The 27884-nt window shown below is 37.1% G+C and overlaps 1 protein-coding gene across 1 annotated transcript; it reads left to right on the forward strand.

Moving 5' to 3' along the window:
* The first annotated feature begins 16110 nt into the window (after window positions 1-16110).
* Window positions 16111-27883, forward strand: LOC143619155 (uncharacterized). Its single transcript, XM_077091158.1, has 6 exons — window positions 16111-16240; window positions 25852-26548; window positions 26654-26718; window positions 26821-26904; window positions 26987-27524; window positions 27595-27883. Exons 1-6 carry the CDS (start codon window positions 16111-16113, stop codon window positions 27881-27883), a joined length of 1803 nt encoding a protein of 600 aa, XP_076947273.1.
* The last annotated feature ends 1 nt before the right edge of the window (window position 27884 follows it).

A 27884-nucleotide genomic window follows, 5' to 3' on the forward strand; every position in this document is an offset into this window, starting at 1 on the left:
TGTGCTTTTGACTCTGGCAGTATACCCGCCGCAAGGTAATTTATTATTGGTGTCATCCATGTTTCTGTGCCGGTTTGGATGACACATACCTCTTTGTGCGGGACTGATTGTGCGCCAAGGAGTTCGATGCGGATATCTTTTCCCAGATGGGTGAAAGCCAGTGACGCGAGCTTACTTAACGCGTCCGCAGACTTGTTTTCGCTACGCTTGACGTGTATGACTTTACAACTGTTAAAATCGCGCATGAGGGTTTTTGCTTGAGCGAGGTACAGGGCCATTGTGTCGTTCACTGCCGTGTACGTCCCGTTGATCTGATTGGCGACTAGCATGGAATCTACATGGGCTTCTAAGTTTTTCACTCCCATCTTACGCGCAATCCTTAACCCGGCCAAAAATGCTTCATATTCAGCTTCGTTATTCGTGCTTGGGAAGTCTAGCCGAATAGCATAAGTGTACTCTTGGCCTGTTGAGTTGGTCAGCTTTAACCCTGCGCCTGAGCCCTCGCTGCTGGACGCTCCATCAGTGTAAAGTCGCCAGACCTCGTCGATGTCTTGTGCTGGAGAGGGCTGAGCCTCGTCCTGGCACTCCTTCTCTCGCGATGCGGGGACCTCGGCAATAAAGTCTGCCAAGACCTGGCCTTTTATGGCTGGTCGTGGCTTGTATTTTATTGCATATTCCCCCAATTCTATTGACCACTTGGCTAGGCGTCCCGACAGTTCGGGTTTGCCCAAAACGTTTGCAAGTTTATAGTTGGTGAGAATAGTAATTGGGTGACCTTGGAAATATCGTCTTAGCCTGCGTGAAGCCTGGACCAGCGCTAAGACTAATTTCTCCAGGGTAGAATACCGAGTTTCAGCGTCCGTTAGGAGGCGGCTAACATAGTAGATTGGCATCTGGATGCCTTTTCGCTCGACTAACAGGACGGCCCCGGTCGCTCTGTCTGTTGCGGAGAGGTATAGGATTAACTCCTCTCCCGCTTCCGGTGCTGTGAGCGTTGGAAGTTCGATCAAGCGTGACCGAATTTCCTGAAAAGCTGCTTCCGCTTCTGGTGTCCAGCGGAAGTGCGTTTTCTTTAAACAGTTTCTCAGGGTTGACACGAACGGGAACGCCCTTTCCGCATGATTTGCCAAGAAGCGGTTAAGCGCAACTAGGCGTCCGTTCAGTGTCTGAGCTTGCTTGATGGTAGTGGGTGATTCCATTTTGACAATGGCCTCGACCTTTTCAGGGTTCGCTCTGAAGCCATCTTTTGTAACGATGACTCCTAAGAACTTCCCTTCTTCCATCCCGAAAAAACATTTGCTCGGGTTAAGCTTCATGTTTATCCTCCTAAGAGTGTTGAATGTTTCTTCGATGTCTTTCAACATCGCTTCCGGGTCAAGACTTTTGATGACCAGATCATCCATGTATACTTCCAGGTTCCTTCCGATTTGGGCGTGAAACTCTTTGTCCATTAGGCGTTGATATGTGGACCCAGCATTCTTAAGTCCGAATGGCATCATTTGATAACAGAATGTGCCATCGGGCGTCCGAAATGCGGTCTTATCTTGATCGTCAACGGCCATGTGGATTTGATGGTATCCTTTATACGCATCAAGGAAGCATTTAAGGCGAAACGGTGCTAACGAATCTACCTTGAGATCAATTTCGGGTAACGGGTAACAATCTTTGGGGCATGCTTTGTTCAGATCTTTGAAATCTATACACATGCGCCATTGTTTGTTAGCCTTTGGTACCATAACGGGATTTGCAACCCAAGTTTGATATCTGCTAACGCGCACGATGCCTGCGTCTAGGAGTTCCTTGACTTGGGTTCTACACGCGTTAGCTTGCTCTGCCCCCATTACTCTACGCTTTTGTATGACCGGCGTAAAAGCCGGGTCACATTTGAGCTTATGCTCCGCTTTATCTCGAGGTACACCAGTCATATCTGCTGGTTTCCATGTGAAGATATCAGCGTTCTTCTGTAGTAAGCGCTTGAGTAAGGTGCGTGCGGGGTCAGTGATTGTTGGGCCAATGGTGACCGCCTGATCGGGGTATTTGCCATTGAAAGCCCATTCTTCTGGTTCAGTGAATGTGCGTTTGGCCATTTTTGGTTTGGGGTTGGAAGAAACAGATGCGATACATACCTGGGGAACGCGGTGATCATTGCTACACCTGCCGCTGTTGGCCATCCCATCATGCCATGGACCGAAGATACAACGGCATTGAACCTTGCCATCCCATCTCTTCCGAAGAGGATGTCATATGTGTGATGTGGCTTTCTCATGACAACGAAATCCACATCTTCTGTGCGTGAGCGGTTCCCATCCATAAGAGTGACGGGGAAAGATAAGATACCCAGGGGGGTGTTCGTGCTGCCATCGAATCCTTCCATCGAGGCGTAGACCGTTTCTAACCGCCCCTTGTCTTCCTCATCTAGCTTGTCAAAGAACTGTCTGTACATAACCGTTGATGAAGCGCCGTTGTCAACGAGAGTACGGGAAGTGATGTAATGCCCCAGCTGGGTTTTGATGATGATAGGGCCCTCTTTGCTGGGTCCTCCAGGCACTCGTGGGAAACGTACCTCGGCCTCTTTCCATGCACACGGTTCTGTCGCTCGTCTCTTCCTACCCATGATGTTACCCTGGACCATGTGGATACTGATGTCAACCGACTTTCGCCCGTTGTTTCTGTATCGGTTGTCATTCTTCCCTCCGTTCTTGATTGATGCCACCAGGTGTCGGAGTCTGCCATTCTTGACAAATGTTTCGATAACATCTTTCAAGGAGGAACACGTTTCAGTATTGTGGCCTTTTATGCCGTGGAAGTCACAATACTTGCTTTGATCTGCATCCGGATGTTGTCGGATCTTCGGAGCTCTTGGCCATGGGAGCGTCTCCGTGGTGAATACCTCCGTGACACTTTTAGTGAGCGGCGTCCACCTGGGGTGCTGATCCAACAGCTATGTATTACCTCTTTCGCCTGCGAAGGAGCGAGAGCTAGATGAGGTGTCAAAGTTTACCCTTGACTGCCACATGTGTAGCTTCCTCCTTTTGTTCCGCTGGGCGGTTTGGACATTTTCTCTAGTTCTTTGCGTATAGAAGTCTGTAGTCTTGGGCAGATCTCTACCCAGTTGCTTCTCTGTTTCGGCAAAGCGCTTGGCTGCCGTCATGATGGCATCCCATGTGGATGGCATGCCATCTTTACCCGTCAACGTGCGGATAAGCTCTGGGTAATCCGCGCCTTGAATGAAAGCTGCGCGAACAAGGTCTTCGCTTATAACACCCAGACTCAGCTTCTTTGAGTTAAAGCGAGTAATAAAATCTAGCAAAGGCTCGTTTTTATCTCTAACGCAGTTGAGTATTGTCCATTGTTCTTCAGTATATTTCCTCTGTTGACTGAAGTGTTGGCTGAACTTGTGTTGAAAGTCCGCCCAATCAAAGATGTGGTGGACCGGTAGACGGTCAAACCACGCTCTTGCTGCTCCAACCAGTGTCATCTGGAACATGTAACACCACGTGGGCTCCGTCCAGTTACTGACGGTTGCCCCCGCTATGAATCTGTTCAGATGATCATCCGGGTCGGATATGCCGTCGTAGGTGCCAATGTTGGGCATCTGTTTGGCGCCTTTTGGGGCGATTGCTTCCGCAATGTCCCTTGCAAACTTGGAAGTTCCTGCGTTTGCAACCGTAGGTCTAAAGGTTTTGGAAAAGTCACGAGACTTTGCCTCCGCGTTCCTTTGTTCGAAAGGCTCTCCGAAATTTCTTGTTTGGAAGTCTGTTCTCTTACGCTTCCCTTTCACCCTAAGGCGAGGGTTTGCGTCGGAATCAGATTCCTCCCAATCTTCATCCGAGGATTCGCATTCACTGCTCATGTTGAGCTGGTGTGTGCCTCCGAATTCGTAAGCCTGTTGGACGGAACGTAGGCGTTCGTCCAGCTCGGCTTGGAACTTTTTCTGACGTGCTTCCGCCCACGCCTTAACTTCATCAAGAGTTTGGTAGGGGAGCCTCGTTCGTTGTTTCTCTATCTGGGTATCAGTGAATCCCAGTGAACGGTTATTTACTCCACTTGCCCCGGCTTGGGTAGCTGGGGTAGTGTTCGTAAAGTTTGTGTACTCGGTATCTCCCCCAGTAGCTGGGGTTGTGATAACCGGAGTCTCTTGGTTACTCGGTTTCGGGACCGGAGTATCCTTAACCATCTTTTCAGAAGTTTTGAAAAAACTGGAGAAAAATAAAGTTCTAGCTTTATGCACGGATGGCGCCAATGAAGAAACACCAGTCGAACCCCGACAGATTACGAGTAACCTGAGGGTTAGATAGACGTTTCCCACGAGGGGTTAATTCCGGCAAGATGGTTCTTCCGATAACCTGCAAAACAGACACCGTGAGCTCGTCACTAAGAAAGGGGGGGGGGGGTTCCTCCTTGTGACCACCCTCCGGCGTGAGAATCAGTCTATATTACTCTTTGAATATAAAAGTATATTAAGAATACTAGAGCAGTTATCAGGTAAATTATACAAGATATTAGATGATGAAATGATAATACCATTTGATGTCTTTTATAGCCGAAGGTGGGTTTCCAAGGAGGTTTAGCCGGCCTACTACTCTGCCAACTGTGGCCTACACACGTGCTCTGCTGGTAATTGGTGGATAGGCAGCGGCTGACAGTGACCAGGCGTGCTGTTCACTTTTCCTTTTCCACCAACTACAGGCTAGGCACGTGGTATGGCAGGAGTTGGTGAGCAGGCGGCGGCTATTGGTCACAGTGCTGTGGCGTGTTGTCTGCCATGCTGCTGTCAGTGAGCTGACGTATCGTTGGTCAGATCTTTTGTCCATACCTCGTCAGGTATCACACAAAAGATCCTCCATTATTATACGGACTAGCTCATTTAGGCGGGAGTTTTCCCCCTCCCGCCTTTATGCGGGAATGCTCCCGGCTTTGCTCATTCCTTCTTCAGGTGACTACTGAATTATTACGAGTTTGAGCCTTATGTGTAACATCCTAAAATTTATAATGTTAAATAAAAGAAAGTTATGTTTAGTGATTTCACGTTTTAGTTATTTAATGTCGAGTAAGGAACGGGTCATGGGCTTAGATTACGTAAGATGGGTTAAATGAGAATGGGCCTTGGGTCCGTGGGCGTGAGAGATATAAATACCCATCCCAAGCCCAAGATATCATTTTATTTCCATCTTTCTCTTTTACACACTCAAAAACACACACATAACCGACCGAGATCCGAAGTCGAGACCCGAGATTGTGCTGGTAGATCTGAGTTGGAAAGGTAAGAACTAATCCCGCAAAGCTAATATTACTGAAAATGGTTAGGATTTGACGGGTTAATCGGACCCGAAACACAACTGCCCAAATCGGACCCCTAAAACGTCGATTTTAGGCCGATTTGATAGTTGGGATTTGTAGGCGCCGATCATACGATTCCGTGGGTACCAAAATCGAGTTATTTGGCTAAGAAACGAAGGAGTTATGGGCAAACAGATCTGCAGCGCGACAACTTCGCCTTCATCTGGGCAACTTCGCCTTCAAGCGATGAACTTCGCCTGCAAGCTAAGTTCGCCTGATGAACTTCGCCTGCAAGCCAAGTTCGCCTGATGATAAGTTCGCCTGAAGCCAAGTTCGCCTGATGGCAACTTCGCTGAAATGGTAACTTCGCCTAAGGTTTAACTTCGCCTAAAAGCCAAGTTCGCCTGAGGTTTAACTTCGCCTAAAAGCCAAGTTCGCCTGAGGTTTAACTTCGCCTAAAAGCCAAGTTCGCCTGAGGTTTAACTTCGCCTAAAAGCCAAGTTCGCCTGAGGTTTAACTTCGCCTAAAAGCCAAGTTCGCCTAAGGTTTAACTTCGCCTGAAGCCAAGTTCGCCTAAGGTTTAACTTCGCCTGAAGCCAAGTTCGCCTAAGGTTTAACTTCGCCTAAAGTGAAGTTCGCTTAGAAAATAAATTGAAAACCTAATGGAAAATGTGTTAAGGCAGTTATCGAAAATAAAATTTTTCCAAGCTGACCTGGCAGCTTAACCCCAGCCAGGGGCTCTGCCCCTTGGACCCCGCTAGGGGCTGCCGCCCCTAGAACCCCGCTGCCAGGGGCGCTGCCCCCGGACCCCCGTTCGTTGTGGGTCATATATAGATAGAAATACAAAACGAGTAGTAGTAGTTAATTGATATGTGTAAATATTATACAGTTAGCCGAGCCCAGTTAAAGAAAGGAATTACGATCAACGGCGAACGTAACAGGATCCAGGTGAGTTTCTAGCCCCATTCCTTGTTATATTTTCGGGGCTGTGTGCATACTTGATGTGTTGTTAATACATTTATCCTAAGTGATAAGTGTATGCCATATGTGATATATGTGATATGTATGAATGATTGCTTGATGGTTCGTGAACGATCTTCGGATATTGCACGTACTGTCAGGTTGTAACGTTATAAAGCCATATGTGATATATGTGATATGTATGAATGATTGCTTGATGGTTCGTGAACGATCTTCGGATATTGCACGTACTGTCAGGTTGTAACGTTATAAATATGGCAAGTATGATATGTATGTTTATGTGTATGAACGTAATAAAGTTAATAAAAGAAGGAAATGACGGTTGTATGGTTGTATGGTTACGAAAAGGGTACCGAGCCCTAATAATACTCGTGGTATGATGTATGGTTGTATGGTAACGAAGAGGGAATCGAACCCTACTAATATTCGAAAACAAGGGACCAGACCCTAATAATATCTGTGATGTTAGGGACCAGACCCTAATAATATCTGTGATGTTAGGGACCAGACCCTAATAATATCTGTGATGTTAGGGACCAGACCCTCATAATATCTGTGATGTTAGGGACCAGACCCTTATAATATCTGTGATGTTAGGGACCAGACCCTTATAATATCTGTGATGTTAGGGACCAGACCCTTATAATATCTGTGAGGTTATAGGGCGAAAGGCTCTTTAAAACGTATGATTATGAATAAAAAGAAAGTATGTAAGTAAGAAAGAAAGTATGTAAGTAAGAATGAAGGTATGAGTACTTATGTGTGTATGAAAGAAAGTTATGAGGTTAAGTACGTATGTATGTAATAAGGTATTGTATGGTATTGTATGATTAACTAGAACTCACTCAGCGTAGCTGACTTTTAGTATGCACGCAGGTGAGTAGGTTGAGACAGCTGGCTTGAGTGGAGGACACATGGCAGAAGACTAAAGCCTGGCATCTGAAGATCTGATATGTTTTATAAGTTATGTTTTGATTTTGAAAGACAAGAGGAATGTTTTAAGACATGATTATGAATCGATATGTAATGTTTTATGAAAGTTTTATATTCCGCGTAAAGTTTTTAATTAACTCTGATATTTAGAACTGTGTTTATGAGTAAATCCAACACGAAAGTAGGGTTACCGGTAACGGGGCCTTACATTATGCGTGTAGCCATGCTGCGCGGGTGGCCAGTCCCTAATGGCGGGTATCCGTACCTGCGGGAACAGGCGGATACTTGGAAACCATAGGGAGGCATTTCATGCGAGACCAGCTTGCGTACCGCATGTGAGGTCGTCACAACTCTGAGCGTGGTGGGTCCTGCGGGTTTGGTAGGTCGCGGCGCAGACGTCCCTATGGTGAAGTCTGCGGGTTCAACTGCGCAGACGTCCGTTTAAGGAGTCTTGCGTGTTCAATTGCGCAGAAGTCTCCTTTTAAGGGAGTTTTGCGGGTCCTAACCACCTCTGCTGGGACCTACCTCTTCAACCATCAAATAGTTACCTTCACCACCCTACCACCTTCCACCGGCCACCATCAACCCACAATAACCGCCATCACTTTCACCGCTCGTTTCCCTCTTTGTTAACCACCACCGAAACACCATCAATAACCTTCCACTTTCTCTTGCTCCATCTCCACAGCCCCAACTTTCTCTTAACTTTCTCTCGCTCAATCTCCGCTACACCGCAACATCACCGTGACGCCACCGGAAAACACCATCGTCAACCCATCACCACTAGCTACCATCTCCACCCTCCAGCGGCTACCGCGAACTACCACCTCGAAAGTCCGGAACTACCATCAGCGTGCACCACCACCTTCTCTCTCTCTAAAACCTCTCTTAAGGTACAACACGTACATACACATACTTATTATTCTCTCCCCCTCTCTCTCTACGAACTTTCTTTCCATCTCTCTCTCTCTCTCTCTCTCTTCATTTTATATACGAGCAGCACATACCTCATAAACTAATCTCTACATCTCCTTGTGTTTCATGACCAATATGTGTAGGAGATATTTTTACGGGAAGTTAAACGAACTTCGAGTGGAGAAACGAGCTCAAGACTCTCTAACCTGTATCCAAACTTTAATCCTAGAACTATGTGAGCTTAACCTCTTAAGCCCATCTCGATATTTAAATAAAGTATGTTTATGCTAACTCTAACACCCAACGATCAAAATACACGTTAATATGTTTAAAAACATTAAGCAAATATGTAGACTCATTAAAATATGAAACTTGGCTAGAGATTTGAGGATGAAAAAAAAATGTTTGATAAACAAGGTGGTTCGTGTATAACAAAAAAAAGGAAGACTAAGAATGTTGGACTTTTGTATAAAAATGTGCATATAAGTTAGCTTAGTTGATAGATAGAAAATATATTGGTGATTTTAGTGGAAAATGGGCGTATGAAAAGCGATATAGATTTTGGGTACAATAATATAGTTTTCTAAAAGTTTTAAGGGCAAAGATCTATTTTTAATATAAAAATAAATGCATTTTGGAAGTTAAAACGCATTTTATAATTTTAATAAACGAAAATCGGTTGTTTTATAAGTAATTGTCTTAATATACATTTATAAATGTTTATTTTGCTAAAATATATTTTTTTTAAGTAAAAGCATATAAGTTTTGTGTTTAAAACGACACGTAATAAATATTATTTGTAATAATGACACTTTGTAATAATGACACTTTGTGTTAAAGCACTTACTTTTATATAAATATATATTTCAGATAAATATATATGTGTTTGACGTAAAACTAATAATTTGGACGATTAAGAAGACCAAAACTATATATATAGTTGGATTGAAACTTATTATGGTTCACGAAAATATTGATCATAACTTAAGGAATATTATTTAGAAATACTATTTAGTAATAAATAAATATATTTATTATTCGACCAACTGAATCACATATATATAAATGAAACCGACACAACTTTGATAAACGAAACGTTTGGTTGATGAAAGCAACCGACACAAACTTGATAAACGAAACGTTCGGTTGGTGAAAGCAGCCGACACAAACTTGATAAACGAAACGCTCGGTTGGTGAAAGCAACCGACTCAAATATAATAAACGAAATGGCTAGTTGGGTGAAAGCGACTAGCATAAACCGACCTGTGAGTCGATAACGAACTAACTGACCTTACGCCTTTAGGACGTGCGAAGGCGGCGGAACCGGGTCTAAACTGAAATTTCTAGCGAACCAATCACTAAACTCATGAGGTGAGTTTCACAACCCCCTTTTACTGCTTTATTGTTTTATAAATTTGGGGGTGGAAAACATACACAACTGTTTTTATATACGATAATTAGAAACAAAAGCACCTAATCCTTATGCGAACATGAGTTGAACTATGTAGTGCTATAAGTCCCTTACTTGCTTACTATAACCATTAGCTAACGAAGTTAGCCACAGGAATATACGAATAGTACTATTGACATTGACATTTCCCCCTACTGTTAGGTTAGTCGCGCTAACCTCCGATATTGCATCGAAACAGGGTGCGTATATTCCATCTGTGAGATTTAAACAGGGCAAAAAGATATAAGTCGTGGTTTGGTTATAGGCTCAGGGTTCGTCATATTAATTCATAGATTTAGCTAGTCTACGAAGGATAATTGTATTTGTTTCAACAGATTATCGTATACTTATTTGTGAATTGATTTGACGCTTTATGAATAACGTGATTTCATATCAAGTCTCAAAACCTGTGAACTCACCAACCATTGTGTTGACTTTTTAAACGTATGTTTTTCAGGGAATTACCAATGCACATAAGGAATCATGAAGACGGGACCTCAATGCATAATTAGGATACCTTTTTGAGGGATTTTTCTTGTATAACCCTAACGATGTTTAGGGTCACATACAAGAAATCTCATTTTTGTCTTCAACTAATTTTATTTGAAAACAAGTTATGATTTGTAAACGCTTTTAAAACTATTGGTATCCTAATATATGTATGTTGACGATAATCATATGCTTACGATATACATGACGTCACGCGCCCGTGTTTCCGCTTTGGCAGGGTGTGACACCATCGATCGATGCGTATGTGTTGCATGATAGTTTGCTTGAGGGAAAACAAAAGATAAGTGTGAGGATGTGATGGTCGGGAGTATTCTATGTATATAACTGTATTAATCATTTAATTGTCTAGTTTTAGTTTAATTATAGTGTGAACATTGGTACTTCAAGCATGTTTATGTATTTCAGGTCATTGGACAAAACGGACGCTTATCAAGATGATTGACAAGCTCGGAATGATGATTTAGAATAGTGGAATTGTTCAGCACGCTTTCCGAGGCAGAAAATATGAAAATGCCAAAAATCCCTGTTAAGAAAGCCCTTCGCATAGCGCGAAGGGAGGAGGACATGTTGCTTCGCGCTACGCGATGCAACCCAATTCTGAGCCCGACTATTCTGTCATTCGCGCTACGCGAAGGACCAGATCACCAGTCGTTCACGCTACGCGAACCGAGTAAAACGGGGAAAATTGACCTAAATCGTTTAAAAGTATTTTCAATCCCCTATTCAAGATATCTCTCATTCCAGCAGCTAGAGAAAAAGCCTAGGATGATTTTGCATCATCCCAAAGCTCCCGTTTCATCAATTCATCGCATGCTTTCATCCTTTCATCAGATAAGTGAGTTAATCGTTATGCCGATGTCAGGCTAAAAACCTTCATGTTCCCTTTAGGTTAGGGTTTTTGTGTAAACTGACTTTGATCGGATTCTTTGTGTTTCAATGATTAAGAACTTGATTGAGTTTATTATTTGATCTTGTTTTACTTTAGCAATTGATTGTTAAAACAGTTTATGTTTTTGGTTATCAACTTGGACATCGGTTGTGTTCATCAACATTTAGGATTAGATTCTTGTGTTATTGATCCAAAACCGTTAGTCATTGCATATCAATTGGTTTTCATAATATAAAACTGGTAATAAGGTAAACCAGTTCAATTGTGTCAACAATTCGGATAGGGTTTCGCTTGCCATCACAACCAAATTGTTAGGTTTAGTAATTACTGCGCAGTCAATTAATTGAATCTGTGATTATTTTGTTATCGCATTGCCTGAACCTGAAGTGAATCACTTTTCCTCATGATTGTTTACAAATAATAAAAGTAATCGCGCGTTTTCAAATCATCTTTGTTAATTGCTTGACATGGTTTGTCTGCTTAGATTAATATTTAAGAGATCATGAGTTCTACTTGCACTTTTGTATACTAATTTAATATATAATTTAAATCAAAATTTTTGACCAAATATATAATAATCAAATAAATGATTACAAAAATAAGGTCTAAATTCATATTTTTTTACCAACTTTTAATTTGGGCCCAAAGTCTTGAAGCCAAACCAAACCCAAATAAAAAAAATCAAAACAAAAAAACTAAAATCGAACCGAAATGACCCATGCATACCCCTACTTGTTAGCACAATCATGTAACTTCAAAGTGGTACATGTTTTAGTTCATTGCGATCGTCAAAAAATTCATACCACAAGGCGGCTCATTCTTTTAGCATTAAAGCCTGATAATTGAGTTTCATGTATTAGTTATATTACCCTGGTTATTACACATATGACCACAAAGGACAGGATTACATGAATGAGTTCTTGATCATCATGCATATCGCTCACACAACGACCATAACGGTCCATGTAATACACGTTGATTAATAAACATTCATCAACTGCTGCATTTTGAAGTACTTGTTGTGCAACTTCCCCATACTTTTGATCAAATTCAGGTACATCGATACCCCATTATCAAAATTTACGCACATTCTTGTTAGCAAATTTCACAACTTCAAAGATGATTTATGTATTTTAACTATTTTAACTTACAACATCTTTTTCTTTATTATTATTATTATTATTATTATTATTATTATTATTATTATTAGTAGTAGTAGTAGTAGGTCTTACCATATATCAAAAACTTTAGTGAATCGTATTCACTCTTTGTAAAATATACAATATATCCAAAAACTTTATTTAATAATAATTATTATTAAATACATTAAGAAAATCAGACTTGACGTGCAATATTTAATCAAACCTTATTTGGTATTATTTGTTATCAAGAATGTCAAGAGATTAAATAGTCAAGAATGTCACTAACCCATCCCGGTAAAACCTAAACTGAAGAGGTAGGTCCCAGCAGAGGTGGTTAGGACCCGCAAGACTCCCTTAAAAGGGGACGTCTGCGCAGTTGAACACGCAAGACTCCTTAAACGGACGTCTGCGCAGTTGAACCCGCAGACTTCACCATAGGGACGTCTGCGCCGCGACCTACCAAACCCGCAGGACCCACCACGCTCAGAGTTGTGACGACCTCACATGCGGTACGCAAGCTGGTCTCGTAGGAAATGCCTCCCTATGGTTTCCAAGTATCCGCCTGTTCCCGCAGGTACGGATACCCGCCATTAGGGACTGGCCACCCGCGCAGCATGGCTACACGCATAAGGCTCAAACTCGTAATAATTCAGTAGTCACCTGAAGAAGGAATGAGCAAAGCCGGGAGCATTCCCGCATAAAGGCGGGAGGGGGAAAACTCCCGCCTAAATGAGCCAGTCCGTGTAATAATGGAGGATCTTTTGTGTGATACCTGACGAGGTATGGACAAAAGATCTGACCAACGATACGACAGCTCACTGACAGCAGCATGGCAGACAACACGCCACAGCACTGTGACCAATAGCCGCCGCCTGCTCACCAACTCCTGCCATACCACGTGCCTAGCCTGTAGTTGGTGGAAAAGGAAAAGTGAACAGCACGCCTGGTCACTGTCAGCCGCTGCCTATCCACCAATAACCAGCAGAGCACGTGTGTAGGCCACAGTTGGCAGAGTAGTAGGCCGGCTAAACCTCCTTGGAAACCCACCTTCGGCTATAAAAGACATCAAATGGTATTATCATTTCATCATCTAATATCTTGTATAATTTACCTGATAACTGCTCTAGTATTCTTAATATACTTTTATATTCAAAGAGTAATATAGACTGATTCTCACGCCGGAGGGTGGTCACAAGGAGGAACCCCCCCCCCCCTTTCTTAGTGACGAGCTCACGGTGTCTGTTTTGCAGGTTATCGGAAGAACCATCTTGCCGGAATTAACCCCTCGTGGGAAACGTCTATCTAACCCTCAGGTTACTCGTAATCTGTCGGGGTTCGACTGGTGTTTCTTCATAAACCGAAGTGGTTTCAAATATGTTTTAAACCCGATCATTCTCATTCCTCTCACTCAAACCGGTGTTAACCCCAACTGGTAAAAAAAATGATTGGCTTGTGTTGACTCAACCCAAACCGGTTTTCAAGTATATTTGTACACATCTAGATAAGAGACTTAAAGCATCAAATTTACCATCATCAAGTTCCCAGTTTCATTAAAAACTCACAATGGCTTTTCCAACCGCTATACTATTGAGAAATGGGTGTACCGTAGCATTTTTCCAAAATTCCTCATCGGCTTCCATAAAAGCAACTATCGGTCCATGCATTAATGCCCACAATAAGGCATCTTCATCGCTCTCGGGGACTCTATCCCAGCCCCTGATTCCCACCACTTTTCTCTTTTTTCATGGAAAATAAAAAACACAAAAGAATAATTATAAAATAATCCCAATATAAATCAAAGTTAAATTCATTATTTATACTACGAACCCTATATTCATGTGTTTCATGGATCCTTGTGAAAGGAAAATCAGCTTCTGTCGAAAGTCCACCATACAAAAACGTGTTGAAATGCACGTGTTGGGTCGCCTCTACAACACTTGTGCATTTTATGATCGCCCATCAACTGCTGCACCGACAATTCTATCACATTATTTGTGATTTTGATATACCAAGCTTCAACACATGAAACTGATGCGTAAGCCCAACAAGTGGCTGTATTCAAAAAATGATGCAACACAAGTCATTATCTTTAAACAACATATTCCATACTCTAATACTGGGATGATAATAATTACAAAGTGGTAATAATAATAATAATAATAATAATAATAATAATAATAATAATAATAATAATAATAATAATAATAATAATAATAATAAAAATATCAATTTGATAAGAAAGTTTCAATTCGGTATCGAACTCACCTTTTAAAGCTTAGAAATACGTCATATATTGATAGCTTCTTCCTCTAATGACGTTGAATAAGACGCCATTGTAGGTTTGCTCGACAAATCCTAATAAACCGCATTTGTTGTTGAATCCGTCTATCAGAAAACAGCAAACCGTTTGATCAGACTGATTTATTACTAGTAATTGAAAATTCTAATTATTAAAAGCATTGTAACAATTTGTTTCAAACAGAAATGAAATATGGTTGGAATTGAAAAGAGGGCTTGGGTTTTATTATATACGGGGACACAACTTAACCATGGTTAGTTGGGATATAAACGGGGTCCTACTAGGGACACCCCCTCCTTCTATACGACCCGTATAGGACTATACAGGGCCCTATACGCCTCGTATATGGCAATACGGGGACCTATACAGGCAGGGTATATCCCTCTTTATAGCCCTATACGGGGGCGTATTGGGGGTGTTTGGTGTCTCTATAAAACCCCTATAACCTCGGATTGCGGATTCGTGTAAATATGTTGGGTCATTAACAAAGTTCACTATACTTTAACGAGCTGAAAAATCTAGCTCGGCTCGCTTAAGTTCGATCCCGAAGTTGAACTGACCTCATTAAATTTTTATTTTATTATTTATTTTTTTAAGGCAATATCTTTTTTAGGTGAGCTTTTTTCGAGCGGATCGCAAAACTTTTTAAACATCCCAATTGTAGTTGACACTAGGGCCCACCATATTCAAAGAGACTACAAGTTATTGATACAAATCCAAACACACACTTTTGTTATCGGTTTCGCTATGTTTTAAACACATAATTGTGTATTTAACGCATAGATTACCATTTTAAAACCTGGTAAACTATTTTAGAATAAAGTTAAAACTTGCATTACTTGAAAATAAGAGTTATAAATAAGTCCAAAAATTGTTATCTTGTAAACTATTTTAGATTTTTTTTTATTCCAAAGATAGCTTTATATTTCCAAATATATATAAATCTGTAATTTTTATATTTTTAGGCACAGGCCCGACTAGGTGGCCGGTTACAATTTCGGCTCATTTACGGTATTATATGGGCTCAAACCAAGCTTAGGCCAGCTTATGGGTTTTCTTATAATATAGAAAAATAATTCAAAGCATATACATTACAAACTAATTAATAAATAATAATAAATGAGCCGATATCGAGCTCGAGATTCAGAAAAACAACTCACGAATCGAGCTCGAGATCTAAAAAGAAGGTTAAAACTAGTCGGGCTCGGCTTGTTTACACACCTTGAACCTAATAAAAGGTGAAGGATCTTACTTGAAATGAAGTTGTGAATGATTATGGAAGCAAGAAGTTAGACACTTGGTAATGAAGTTGTTCACTTTCTTTGTCCCTAGGAATCTAAGTTCCAAAAGCAGACGAAATCATTATGGAACCGGACCTCCTTGCTACCACTTAATTCATTACCAGGAAGAGGCAAATTCGTTTTTTTAGTAAGCCCTATTAGCTGTATAAAAGATAAATAAACATTAAAGTTTGTTGTTATTATTATTTTTGGTTATTATTATTTTTTATATGTATATGAATATTATTTATATATAAAACATAAATAAACATTAAAGTTTGTTATTATTATTATTTTTGGTTATTACTATTTTTATATGTATATGAATATTATATATATGTAAATATATATTTAAATTATTTATGACGTCATCTGGATCAAGCATCGGTCCGTCCTTTCGGGTCGGTCAGACCTTTGACTCGGTAAGAAGTATGGATCAACATTCTAACCTGTCTATAACTTTGTCCAAAGAAAAGTATCTGAGTGCAGTGTTGTCTCAGTCCCAAGAAGAGAAAGTACAAAGAATAACAACTCAAAAGAGTTCATTATTTGGACCACAAGGTACTGAACTCAAATGAAGCCTTTGTCTTGTATTTATTAACATTTAAATAGCAAATTCTACTATATGTTTAAAGACTGTATGTTTAAACACATTTTTTAAAAACTCAACTTACATAATAATCTATTACTTTTTTTTATAATGGCAAACAAAGTCCGGTCATCTGGATACATCCATGCTTATTTTTATAAGACTAGTTAGCCCATTAGTTAATGTTTATTCTAGTAACTAATCACGGGGTGGTGGTCCGCTAGCAAAGACAGCCTTTGAACAATAGGGTTTGAGAAGGGGTTTTTCTAGAGACATCTCCACTTTTGCTAAAACACCCATCAATACGCCCCGTATAGACCTATACGGGGCGTATTGGTTGTTTTTTCTAGAAAAACCATCAATTTTGTCTTATTATGTTTTTTTGTCTTATTATCAGAAGGGGAGTATAGACCTATACGCCGCCTCTGATATATTTTTTTTAATTTATTATTTGTTATTATTATTATTATTTATTGTTGTTATTAACATAACCGGGGTTCTAAACATCCGTTTGGATCGATTCCAGCGGCATTAAGTTCGTTTTTACTTATATTATCATATCTTAAAGTTTCAGGTTCTAAAATGTCGCTGGAAACGATCTAAACGGATGTTTAGAACTCCGGTTATGTTAAATTAAACGTTTAAGCGAGCTGGCACTGATCAGAATCTGAACAGCGAGTCGGAAGTCGGGAATCGGTTTAATATTATACATAATATTAAATTTGAAACAAAAATAAAACAAAAAATAAGAGTAAATATGAAATTAATATTATATATCAAAAACATTTACTTAAAACTTTACTAAATTAATTTTGTTAGAAAGATCACTTCTACATGGAACTGACAAGCGAGCTGGTACGATCCCGAATCGGTTTAATGAATACAAATACGAACAATCCAAGATGTTACAGCACCTTCATCGGAATTATAACAATAATAATAATAATAATAATAAATAATAATAATAATAATAACAATAATAATAACAAATAATAAATTAAAAAAATATATCAGATGCGGCGTATAGGGCTATATACCCCTTCTGATAATAAGACAAAAAACATAATAAGACAAATTTGGTGGTTTTTTCTAGAAAAACCAACCAAAACGCCCCGTATAGAGCTATACGGGGCGTGTTGGTGGGTGTTTTAGCAAAAGTGGGGTGTCCCTAGCAGGACCCTTTGAGAAGGGGAGGTATTGGGTTCAAGTCCCTTGAACAACACAGATTAAAGAGAATTTCGTTGTAAAAATACTAGTTCATTTAAGTTTGTTTGTTCAAGGATAACACACGTCTATAATTGAAGTCCAAAAGTTCACATTTCAAATAGTATGTTGTTAGATCCATGTATATGTAACAGTTTTCATATATCAAATCACTATCTAGTATCTACAACAACTTTTAAGCCTGATAAGTTCATTAAACATGTTTATTGGTTCCCTTAACACATTTACTAGTTAATTATTGCCATGTTAATTAAGTGTTAACTTGGGTGAACTTGTTATGTATAATTACTAGCTTTTGAACCCGTATAAAATAAAAAAAAAATTAATAGATTCCATTATTTGAAATAAATACACAAAATTAAAGTTAAAAAAGAAATGAAATATATAGTACAAACAATAAGAAATTTTGAATATCAAATTTACATTTATATGGAAAACATAAAAACGGATTAAATATTGCTATGAGTTTAATATTGCTAATAGTTCAAAAAAGCAGCGAACACGGAACAGATTCACAACAATAATTTCGATTAGTTTGTTTTAAATTAATGTTGACGTATTATTTTTTCAGGAAGTCACCGAAAATTATAATTTTTTTTATTTTATATACTAATATAATAGAAAAGAAAAAATATTTTATGTTTGAATTATAATTTTGTTTGGATAATAACTACCGTATATATATACGGTAATAATTTTGTTTGTATTACTACTTATAATTGTTCCAACATTGTACCCTTATTCCTAAGTTTTGTAGGATTTATCTCAACCATAATAAATACGAAAAACAATTATACCCGTGTTCCTCCGTTTTGTAGGCTAAGTTGTTTTTGTGTATGATCTTATTTATTTTGTTGAAAATGATTATGTAGTAAATGCTTATGAAATTAAAAAATTGACGATTTCCAAAAAAAACAAACAACTCAGCCTTATAATTTTTTAACAAAAAATCTGAATTGTATAACTCCAAATTTTTTAGGTATAATTAATCATGGTTTTGATGTTTAAAAGTTTTTTTTAGAATGATTATTTAGAAATTAAATTAATAATTCAAAATTAAATAATCACATTAATTGGAAATATAAATTAAATATAATAATTAAATTAAAATTTTTATATATATGAAGTGAGAAACTTTGCATAATTCAAACTGAATTTACGAGTCTTATTGTTAAAAACTTTGCATAATTATATATTAGGTATTAAATTGTTGTAAATTGTCATTATTGTTTGCATAATATCTTGAAATATATTGAAAATGTTGTAACCTATGGGTTAAATTATTTTCACTCATGATAATTGCATAGCATAATTAAGGAGAAGACATATTAGAAGATTATGATAGAATTTTATGCTAGAATTGAATGTGGTTAGAACAATTAAGCATCATTGTTTTTATTTATTAGTATAGTAAGATAAGATAAAATACATTATCTATATAGTATTATTAAGAAGTATGGTTCCGCAAATGATTTTTATTTTTTTTTTTGAATATTTTTATTAGTTTTGTTTTGTATTTATGTCAATCATTTTAATGCATCAGCAATTGTGATACCTTGGTGAGTTAGTTGTTGTTAATTTTGTTAATGCTTGGAAAGTTAAAAGAAACTTTGAATTGCAAGTTCAAGTCTCATAAGGCAAAATTTCTTAGATCCTTTTTTTGTTTTCCATATGTGTGGAGAAATTCTTTCTTTGAATAGATTTTTCTTTTTCTTTTTTTTTTAAATTATTTTATTTGTGTTTTTTTTTGTTAAATATGAACATATAGTTTATGAATCTTATATTTTAAAGTTTTAAACTATATTTCTAAACATTTATGTAACTTCTTTTTTTTTTAAGTTTATGCATTTCAGTACTTTTTGTCCGTATGAATATGATTTGAAATTATAAATTATTTTGCCATTTCAAAATACATATTAAAAAATATTTATTTTGTCGTTTGAAATTATATATGTAGTACTTAATGATATCTATATTTCCGTTTGTGTCGTATATAAATCAATAACCTAGTAGTTTTAAAAACAAGGAGCAAATATTTTTCAAAATCTAATAACTATAATTAGTTATAGGTTCGACTTTAAACAAATAATCGAACCAACATACCACATCCCTAGCGAAAACCACTCAAACACTTGTATCTTTTCACATGTAAGATAGAAGACTGTAACGTAAATATGTTACCGCTAGTTATTTATAAGTTAAGTTTTTAATGATCATAAATAACAAATTAAACTTGAAAATGAATAAATAAAAATAAAAATTAACACAATATGTGTGTTGTCACAATCCAAAAGGACAGAATCACTCTTTGGACCACAAGTGATTGAACGGCTCGCATAACTTTTGTCTCTATTCGAACCATTGAGATTAGGGCTATAAGCAGACCAGACAGACCTTGTCCGTGTTCGTCCGTTAAGCTTTTGTCGGATAAACGGATGGTTCACGAACACTCTACTGAACGAAAATTCGTGTCCATGTCAGTTCATTAAGGAATTGAATTTGTTCGTGTCCGTTCGTTAGTATTGTAAACGGACGCTGACAGAACTAATGGACAAACGAACACCAGTGGACAAATGAACATACGGACACTAATGGACAAGCAAACACCAACAGACACTAATGAACATTAATGAAGAAACAAATATAAACGACTCTAACGAACAAACATACATAAAAGAGTACATATTAATTCAAAAAGAATAATCATAAATCCACATAAATTTGGAATATTACACCACATGATATTCAAAAATACTTAACATAGTAACCAAAACATGTCCGGATCGTTTATTAAACGGACATAATCAGACGGACGTTACCGAACGTTCACGAACACTATTGAATGAATGCAACATGTGTTTGTATTTGTCGATTAAGCTTACTGAACAAATTCTTGTTTTCATGTTTGGTTCATTTACTAAACGGACGAACATAAACGAACTTTCTGCCGAAAGGACAATCGGACACGTCCGATTCGCTTACAGCCCTAATTGAGATTGATGGAACACGGTAACCTTCTGTACACTCCCAGGCATAAGATTCCATCCCGGTATTTTAGCGTAACTAGATTATGAAGTCAAAAGTAGGATAACACGGGTTGAATACTTATTAAATTTTAAATAGTAAATTCGGCGATATTTTTTTTACGTTAACTCTATTTTTTATAAACTTAAATTATATATTCTTTTTTTATAACCAACAAATTCTAGTCACCCAAGTACAACCATTATCAAGACGCATTCACATCCACGACAGCAGACACCACTGTTGACCCGATCTGTCACCAGTTTCAAAGGAATTTTACTGCCCACAATGCTATTGTAACCTTGTATCGAATGAAATTCAACCAGTCGTTTACTATCTTACATACATGGTTTTAGTTTGGTTTGCTTGTAAGTTATTATACTATATACATGTTTTGCATGCATTAGTGTTATCGTTTTAGATTAAGGTTAGTCTAACATATTTGGTCGCGTAAATTATTATTTTTTACTCATTATTAACTACTAACAAAACCAATTTTTACCTACAGTATCTTTTTTTTTTGTTGAATAATTGCTATTTACCGAACCGGCTTTTACCCATTGGGAAATTTTCTTGAATCTATTACTCTTTAACCACCATCATAAATGGTTATCAATAATAAAGCCTGCAACAAATCTCACACGTAGGTGAAGAAAATTTATTACAAAACAAATATATTTTTTCTTCTTTTTAACAAACATTTAGATGACAAAAGAGTTATTGACCTACCCGATCATCTAATCCACTACTGTTGGGTATTAGGCGGACACATCTACGAGAGGAAGCTCGTAAATCAGTCTGACCATTTACTCGATTTGGAGACCACTCTTAGGAGGAAACCCTCCGTATGTGTAAAACCCCTGACCCAATCTGAAACCTCCTTTTCTCTCTTTTTTTTTGGTTACAAGTGAGACTTGAACCTAAAACTTTCCCGTTATATAACAATTAAGCTAAAGGATAAAAACAAATAGTTAGATTTATATGATTTTCTGTATCTTAATAAAAGAACAACAAGATACTAAACAACAAAACAAGTAAAGTAGGATTTTAAAGTTGTTTTTTTAATGTGAGTTAAATCAAAACATATTCTATTTGATTATTTGCTAGCATTTTGTCAGTGTTTTAAAAACCGGTTCAAACCGGCCGGTTGAACCGGATTTCGCACGGTATGTCTGTATTTTGAGCCCGGTATTTTTGATTGATTTGCTAGAACATCGTACTGGCGGTTTTTTCTAAAATACCGGTTTTTACCGGCAAACCGGTTTTAAGTCCGAGAAATTTTTGATATTTGCGGCCTATATTTTATCAAAATTACTTTTAACCTAGCAATTAACATTCAAACTTGTAAACTTTAGGACTAATTTTTAAAATTGAGTGCTTTTGTATTTTTTTTTTTAAAATGGATTAACTTTTGGATTATTTTTTGTTATAGAATCATTTACTTTTAGGTTATTTTTGGAGTTGAAATTGCATTTATAGAAAATTATAAGGTAAACTATTCAACTGATTGAACATCTCGGGATAACCCGGTTCGACCGGTTGTAGCATTTTTTAGCCCAATCCGGTACGAGTAAAAAACGGTTTTTAAAACATTGCATTTTGTGAGTCGACCCGGGCCAATAAAAGAATCTTAAAAATTTAAAAATTTACATCCATAAACAAATTTATGAGTTTATATGGGCCATGGTTCATCTAGTTATCAGTTGGTTTTGGGCCAATTTTCATTGGATAAGATTTCTTCCTTGCTTAATGGATGAAGTCTTGTATTCACGAACCGAGGCAGGACAAGCTTGGGCTTCGCAACCACACTGGTTCGGGTTGGTTTTGAAACGAGCTGAAAATTTGAGCTTGGCTTGGTTTTAAACCGGGCTGGCTCGGCTCAGACTGGTTAGCTCAATTTTTTCTTTAAATAAAAATAATTAAATTTCAACCTAATACAAAATAAATTTATAACGAGCTCAACGAACACCAAATATGTTAAAGAAGATTATTTTAAACTTGTCTACATTATGTAAAAACCGAACTTACAGTTCGGTTTCAGTTTTGTGTTATAAAAAACTTGGAAAACTGAACCGAACGGAATTTCTAGCTTTTTATTTCTTTAATTTTTTTAATTAATTTATAAGAATTTAATAATTGTGTAACTCTAATATTTTTGGTCGAATGTATAGTTATCAATTAGTTTATAATTAACAAAATTACTTATACATAAATTCATTTATTTTTGGCCAATTTTTGTTTCGGCCTAAAGTTTTAAAGCTCAAATTGCAAATACCGAAAAAACATAAACCAAAAAGAAAACTGAAACCCCGAAACCAAACGGTTACAAAAACTCAAAACCGAACCGTGCACACCCCTAATATATTATATGTATATGTAAACATAAGATATATTGGAAGTAACATAATCTGAGCCGAATCGTGCCGAATTAACGAGTGAGCCAAATCAAGCACGTCAAGTGAGCTTTTTTCCTTGGAGTTTAATATTTATTTTTTTATTGCAAGCTAAATATCGAAACCGACTTTTAGCTTGAGTGGGAATAATAGTGAAATAATTAGTTAATGGGCAATAATATTAATTAGATTTGTTAGTTTGTTAATAGTAGTCACTAGCTTTGTAATTAGTTAAGCTAAAAAACATATAATTCCATATTTACTTTATTTCTCGATATATTTAAGTAAACAGGTCAACTCATCAAATTGATTAAATGTGCATGTGGACCCGCTAATAAGTTTGACCTATTTAACCAGTTTTGCAACTCACCAACCCGAACTTGGATGCTACCTCCAACCCATCAATATATTTGACACGCTTAAATAAATGAGTTAGATGAGTCATGTTCAAGCTACATGATCTTAAGCTTGCGCGGGTTAGGATTCATATTTTTTACACGAATAAAAAATGGTAAGTGTGTAAGTTAAACAGCCAAACCCGTGAACACAAAACTTGTCAAAAGTTAGCATGACACGATGCAAACCCCTAACACATAACTTGTGGTGGTTTTATTAATTTAGAATATTAATTTTAATTGTAGATTTAATATTTTATTTATTAAAGTAATCCAAAATAGAAATTGTTGCACATACATACAAATATACAATGATACGAGGTCTACAGCCTGGCTGGATTGGCACTCATTCCTACCAAAAGAAATGGTTAACAAATGAGGTCATGGATAGATGCATGTGTTAAAAATATGTCCAGAAAATAAAATTAGAGTTTTAAATATGAAAAGTGGTTGAATATTCTACTAGTTAGGGAAAACAAGTAGCACATAGCCACATATATAGCAAAAGAAGCATTGCTACTTCTAGCATTTGATTATTAAACATGTAAATGATTTGGAATATTCAAATGCAATGTAATACTAAAAAAAAATACATTTAGTGAATTTGAATAGTTATATTTAAAATCGTTCAAGTTTTGTTAATTCGATTTCGTATATGTAGTAGAAATCGTATTAAAAAGGTTGGTTATCAGGGAAAAAAATTAACTGACCATCTGCTAAATAGAAAATTTTGTTATATTGTTAAGTCATGTGGATTGTTTGGTTAAAAAGTTTTAGTTTTCTTGCTCACTCCTAAGACTAAGAACACCAACATGTTGTCGCGGTTTCCACTTTTTTGTTAGTTGTAATATTGTTATAATAGAAAGATGGTGTGGGTGTTACATTTTGAGGAGAAAACAACATTGTAAAAGGTTTTACAAGTTTGGGTTTGAACTTAACAGGTTTTATGTCTTAAACAAGTCGACCTATATAAGACATGTTTAAATTCGTGTCCTAACAGGTTAAAGACCTGTTAACCTGTTAGTAACATGTGTAGATTTTTATTTTAAAAATAAATATATATACACTCCTAAAGTCATACTTGCAAACGACATTTCATTAATGCCCGTCAGAACTCGATATTATGTTTTTTGTGGATGTTATGCTTCGCTTAGTGGTTTTTTGTTTCAAGTATGTTATGGATTTGTCGTCTTTTGTTTCAAGTATGCTATGGATTTGTGGTTTTTTGTTTCAAGTATGCTATGGATTTGTGGTTTTTTATTTCACAAATTATCTATTAATTAAGACTTTTATACTCGTTTTGAATATTTTGGTTTCGCTACACATGTATTATTCATTGTATCTTTAAACAAGTCCCTTAACAGGTCTTAACAGGTTAACTTGTTACTAAACAGTTTCGTGTTTGCGTTTGAAAAAAATGGCACGATTAGTTATTGTGACGTGTTCGTGTTTAGCACAACAGGTCATCGTGTCTTATCGTGTCGTTTCCGACATATTATGACAGCCCTAGGTTGCACACCTACAAAAAGTTAAGTGATGCTACATTGAATTTTTCAGCGGGTACAAAAATTCCAACATTAGTGCGGAGAGTGTGACTCTTATGGTTTGAAGTGGTTTCGGTAGCGGTGATATGTCGTTCTTTGATTTCTCGAGTTGGAAACAAAGCTGCAAAAGTAATAAAATCGAATATCGTCACTCTTAGAAACACTCTTCGAGGTCAAGTCAATATCTACAAGTCTAATATATTGGAAACAAACGTGTATCGGACAAGTGTAAGTGGATATGTATGTATCTATAATGATGTAGATTTGCACTATACGGTGAAAAAGTTGAAGAGGTTAAGTAACTTTTTACATGGATGGTTTGGCTAAACCTAATGGGTTGGGTTGGAATGGGTGATTGAGTTTTTTACCAAATAGGTATAGATACAAAAAATATTTACTTTTTTGATGTAGTTTGAAAAATATTTACCTGTTTGGGTACTTTTTGTTATTTTATTAATTTTCAATATGGAAACTAATTTTATTATCTTTACTCTGGAAACAAATATATTATCTTTCAACAAATAATATTCAAAGATCGTTCATGCTCCCCTACACCAAAGTGACTCCTATTCATCGGACGATTCATCATTCGATTTCGGCGGGCGATTCAATTTCAGACGAGCTTGGAACGGGCGGTTTCAGACGACGAAGGTTAGAGCGAACCATTCGAACGACGGCTTGGGTTCAGGCACCTCTGTTTGGGTTCGATTTGAGTTCGATTCGGTTTTTTTGACGACGTGTGCATCTCAAATCTATTAAGGTTTGTTTTTTTGTGTCAAATTGATAAATTGGTTTTTTTGAATCTATTAAGTTGGTCTCATTCAGACTCTGTTTTGATTTAGATTATAGCATTTAGTTTTTTTTTCCTAACATGTTAGCTTTTTATTTTAACTACAACAGAATGAATAGAGTAAACGCAATACCAAACATGATTCAGAATGAGGATTTTAACGCGATGTCGAAGATTGCTTTTGTAAACAATGATGATGTGGAGACATTTTAGAAGATGAAATTGAACAAGAGATTGGAAGTGACACGGATGATGAGTTAGAAGATGGAATTCAAAAAGATTGGGATGGAACATCATACGGTAAGGTACAAGTGCCTTCAACATATACCAATTTAGAAGAAACTAATATAACAATTGATGACAATTGGTTGATATCACAATCTAAGGCTAATAGTGATTTCATTCTTGAGTTGGGAAATGATTCTTTCAATGGCAAGGAAGAATTTGTTAGAGGTGTCAAGCTCTACAGTATCAAAACACATAAACATTTTGAGGTTGTTGAATCACGTCGAAACATTTGGTCTATTAAATGTAAGCTACATAAACAAGGCTGTAAATGGAAACTTCGTGCGTGTAAACGTAAACGTAGTGGATCTTTTGACATCACAGTGTATGATGGTCCACATACTTGTTTGCATTCTAAGATTACTCAAGATCATCCCAACCTAGATGCAAGCTTGATTGCTCAAGAAGTACAACACCTTATAAAAGAGCAACCTTCTATTACCATTGCTGCTTTGAAAGCTGAAATAGTTAATAAGTTAGGTTATACTCCTTCGTACAAGAAGGTTTGGTTAGGTAAACAAAAGGCAATTAAGCATGCCTTTGGGGATTGGGATGAATCTTATAATATTTTACCTAAATTTATGGAGGCTTTAAAAAAGTTCAATCCAGGGACCATCGTTGAATGGTGCGTTTTGAGACATATTGGTGTATAGCACATGGAATTTAGACACGTGTTTTGGGCATTTGATCCATCTATAAATGGTTTTAAACATTGTCGACCTGTGATTAGCATTGATGCCACACACTTGTATGGCAAGTATAAAGGTAAGATGATGATTGCAATGGGAGTTGATGGTAATAATTAGATATTTCCATTTGCGTTTGCTATCGTTGAAAATGAGTCTTATGCTAGTTGGAGTTGGTTTCTGTCTCATGTTAAGAAACATGTGGTGAAAGATATTGAAGGGATATGTCTAATATCTGATCGTCATGCTGGAATCTTAAAGGCGGTTAAAGAATCTCCTTGGTTAAAGCCACATGGTTTTCACAGGTATTGTTTATTATTAAATCATAATAATTTATGTTTTTTTTCATGCCAATAACCCCATCACTTTTTTCACAGATATATGCTTAAGGCATTTTATCAACAACTTTAACGATAAGTTTCGCCACTCACAACTAAAAGTTTTAGCTTATCGTACCGGGAGTCAGAATCAAATTAGAAAATTTAACTCTATTATGGAGGAAATTGGAAAAATAAATTCAAATGCTCGCCAGTGGCTCGAGGCACATGCACCAGAGAGGTGGACACTTGCACATGATGGTGGAAAGCGATACGGGCTACTCACTACAAATTTGTCAGAGATTTTTAACAGTGTACTTAAAGGTGCTCATTTTCTACCAATCAGAGCATGCGTGCAACTTACATTTTACAGATTAGTACATTATTTTGATGTAAGACGTCCCATGGGATCTAGTGCTCAAGCTAATGGAGATATTTATACTCCCCATGTTTTGGCCAAACAAGAAGCTTCAATGTCAAAAGCTGGTGCACATTCTTTGAGGTCTTTTAACCGACAGAACTGTATATTTAAAGTGATAACTCAAAAGGGAAAAAATGTTCAAGTAGTTGATTTGGATAAAAAAAACTTGCTCGTGTGGTAAGTGGGAGATATTTAAGTATCCATGTTCTTATGTTTTGAGTGTATGTGCCAAACTTTCGTTGAACAGTTGGCAATATGTTGATAAGTGTTACTCAATTGTTGACTATCGTGCTACTTGGTCAGCTGAGTTTTCTCCACTTCCTCATGAAGCATATTGGCCTGACTCATCATCTATTAGAGAATTACTTCCCAACTCGAAGCTAAAACGAGATAAAAAAGGTCGCTCTCGGTCAACAAGACTACGGAATGGAATGGACATTAAGGAAACGAAAAAGGCTAACCTTTGTGGAATTTGTAAACAACCTGGTCATAATCGAGCAACATGCCCAAAAAAGCCTAGAAGAATGGATGCCTAAG

The sequence above is a fragment of the Bidens hawaiensis genome, unplaced genomic scaffold, assembly GCF_021521415.1.
Source record: "Bidens hawaiensis isolate Kalapana, Puna unplaced genomic scaffold, B.hawaiensis_p1.1 tig00002414_1, whole genome shotgun sequence".
In the NCBI taxonomy this organism is placed as follows: Eukaryota; Viridiplantae; Streptophyta; class Magnoliopsida; order Asterales; family Asteraceae; genus Bidens; species Bidens hawaiensis.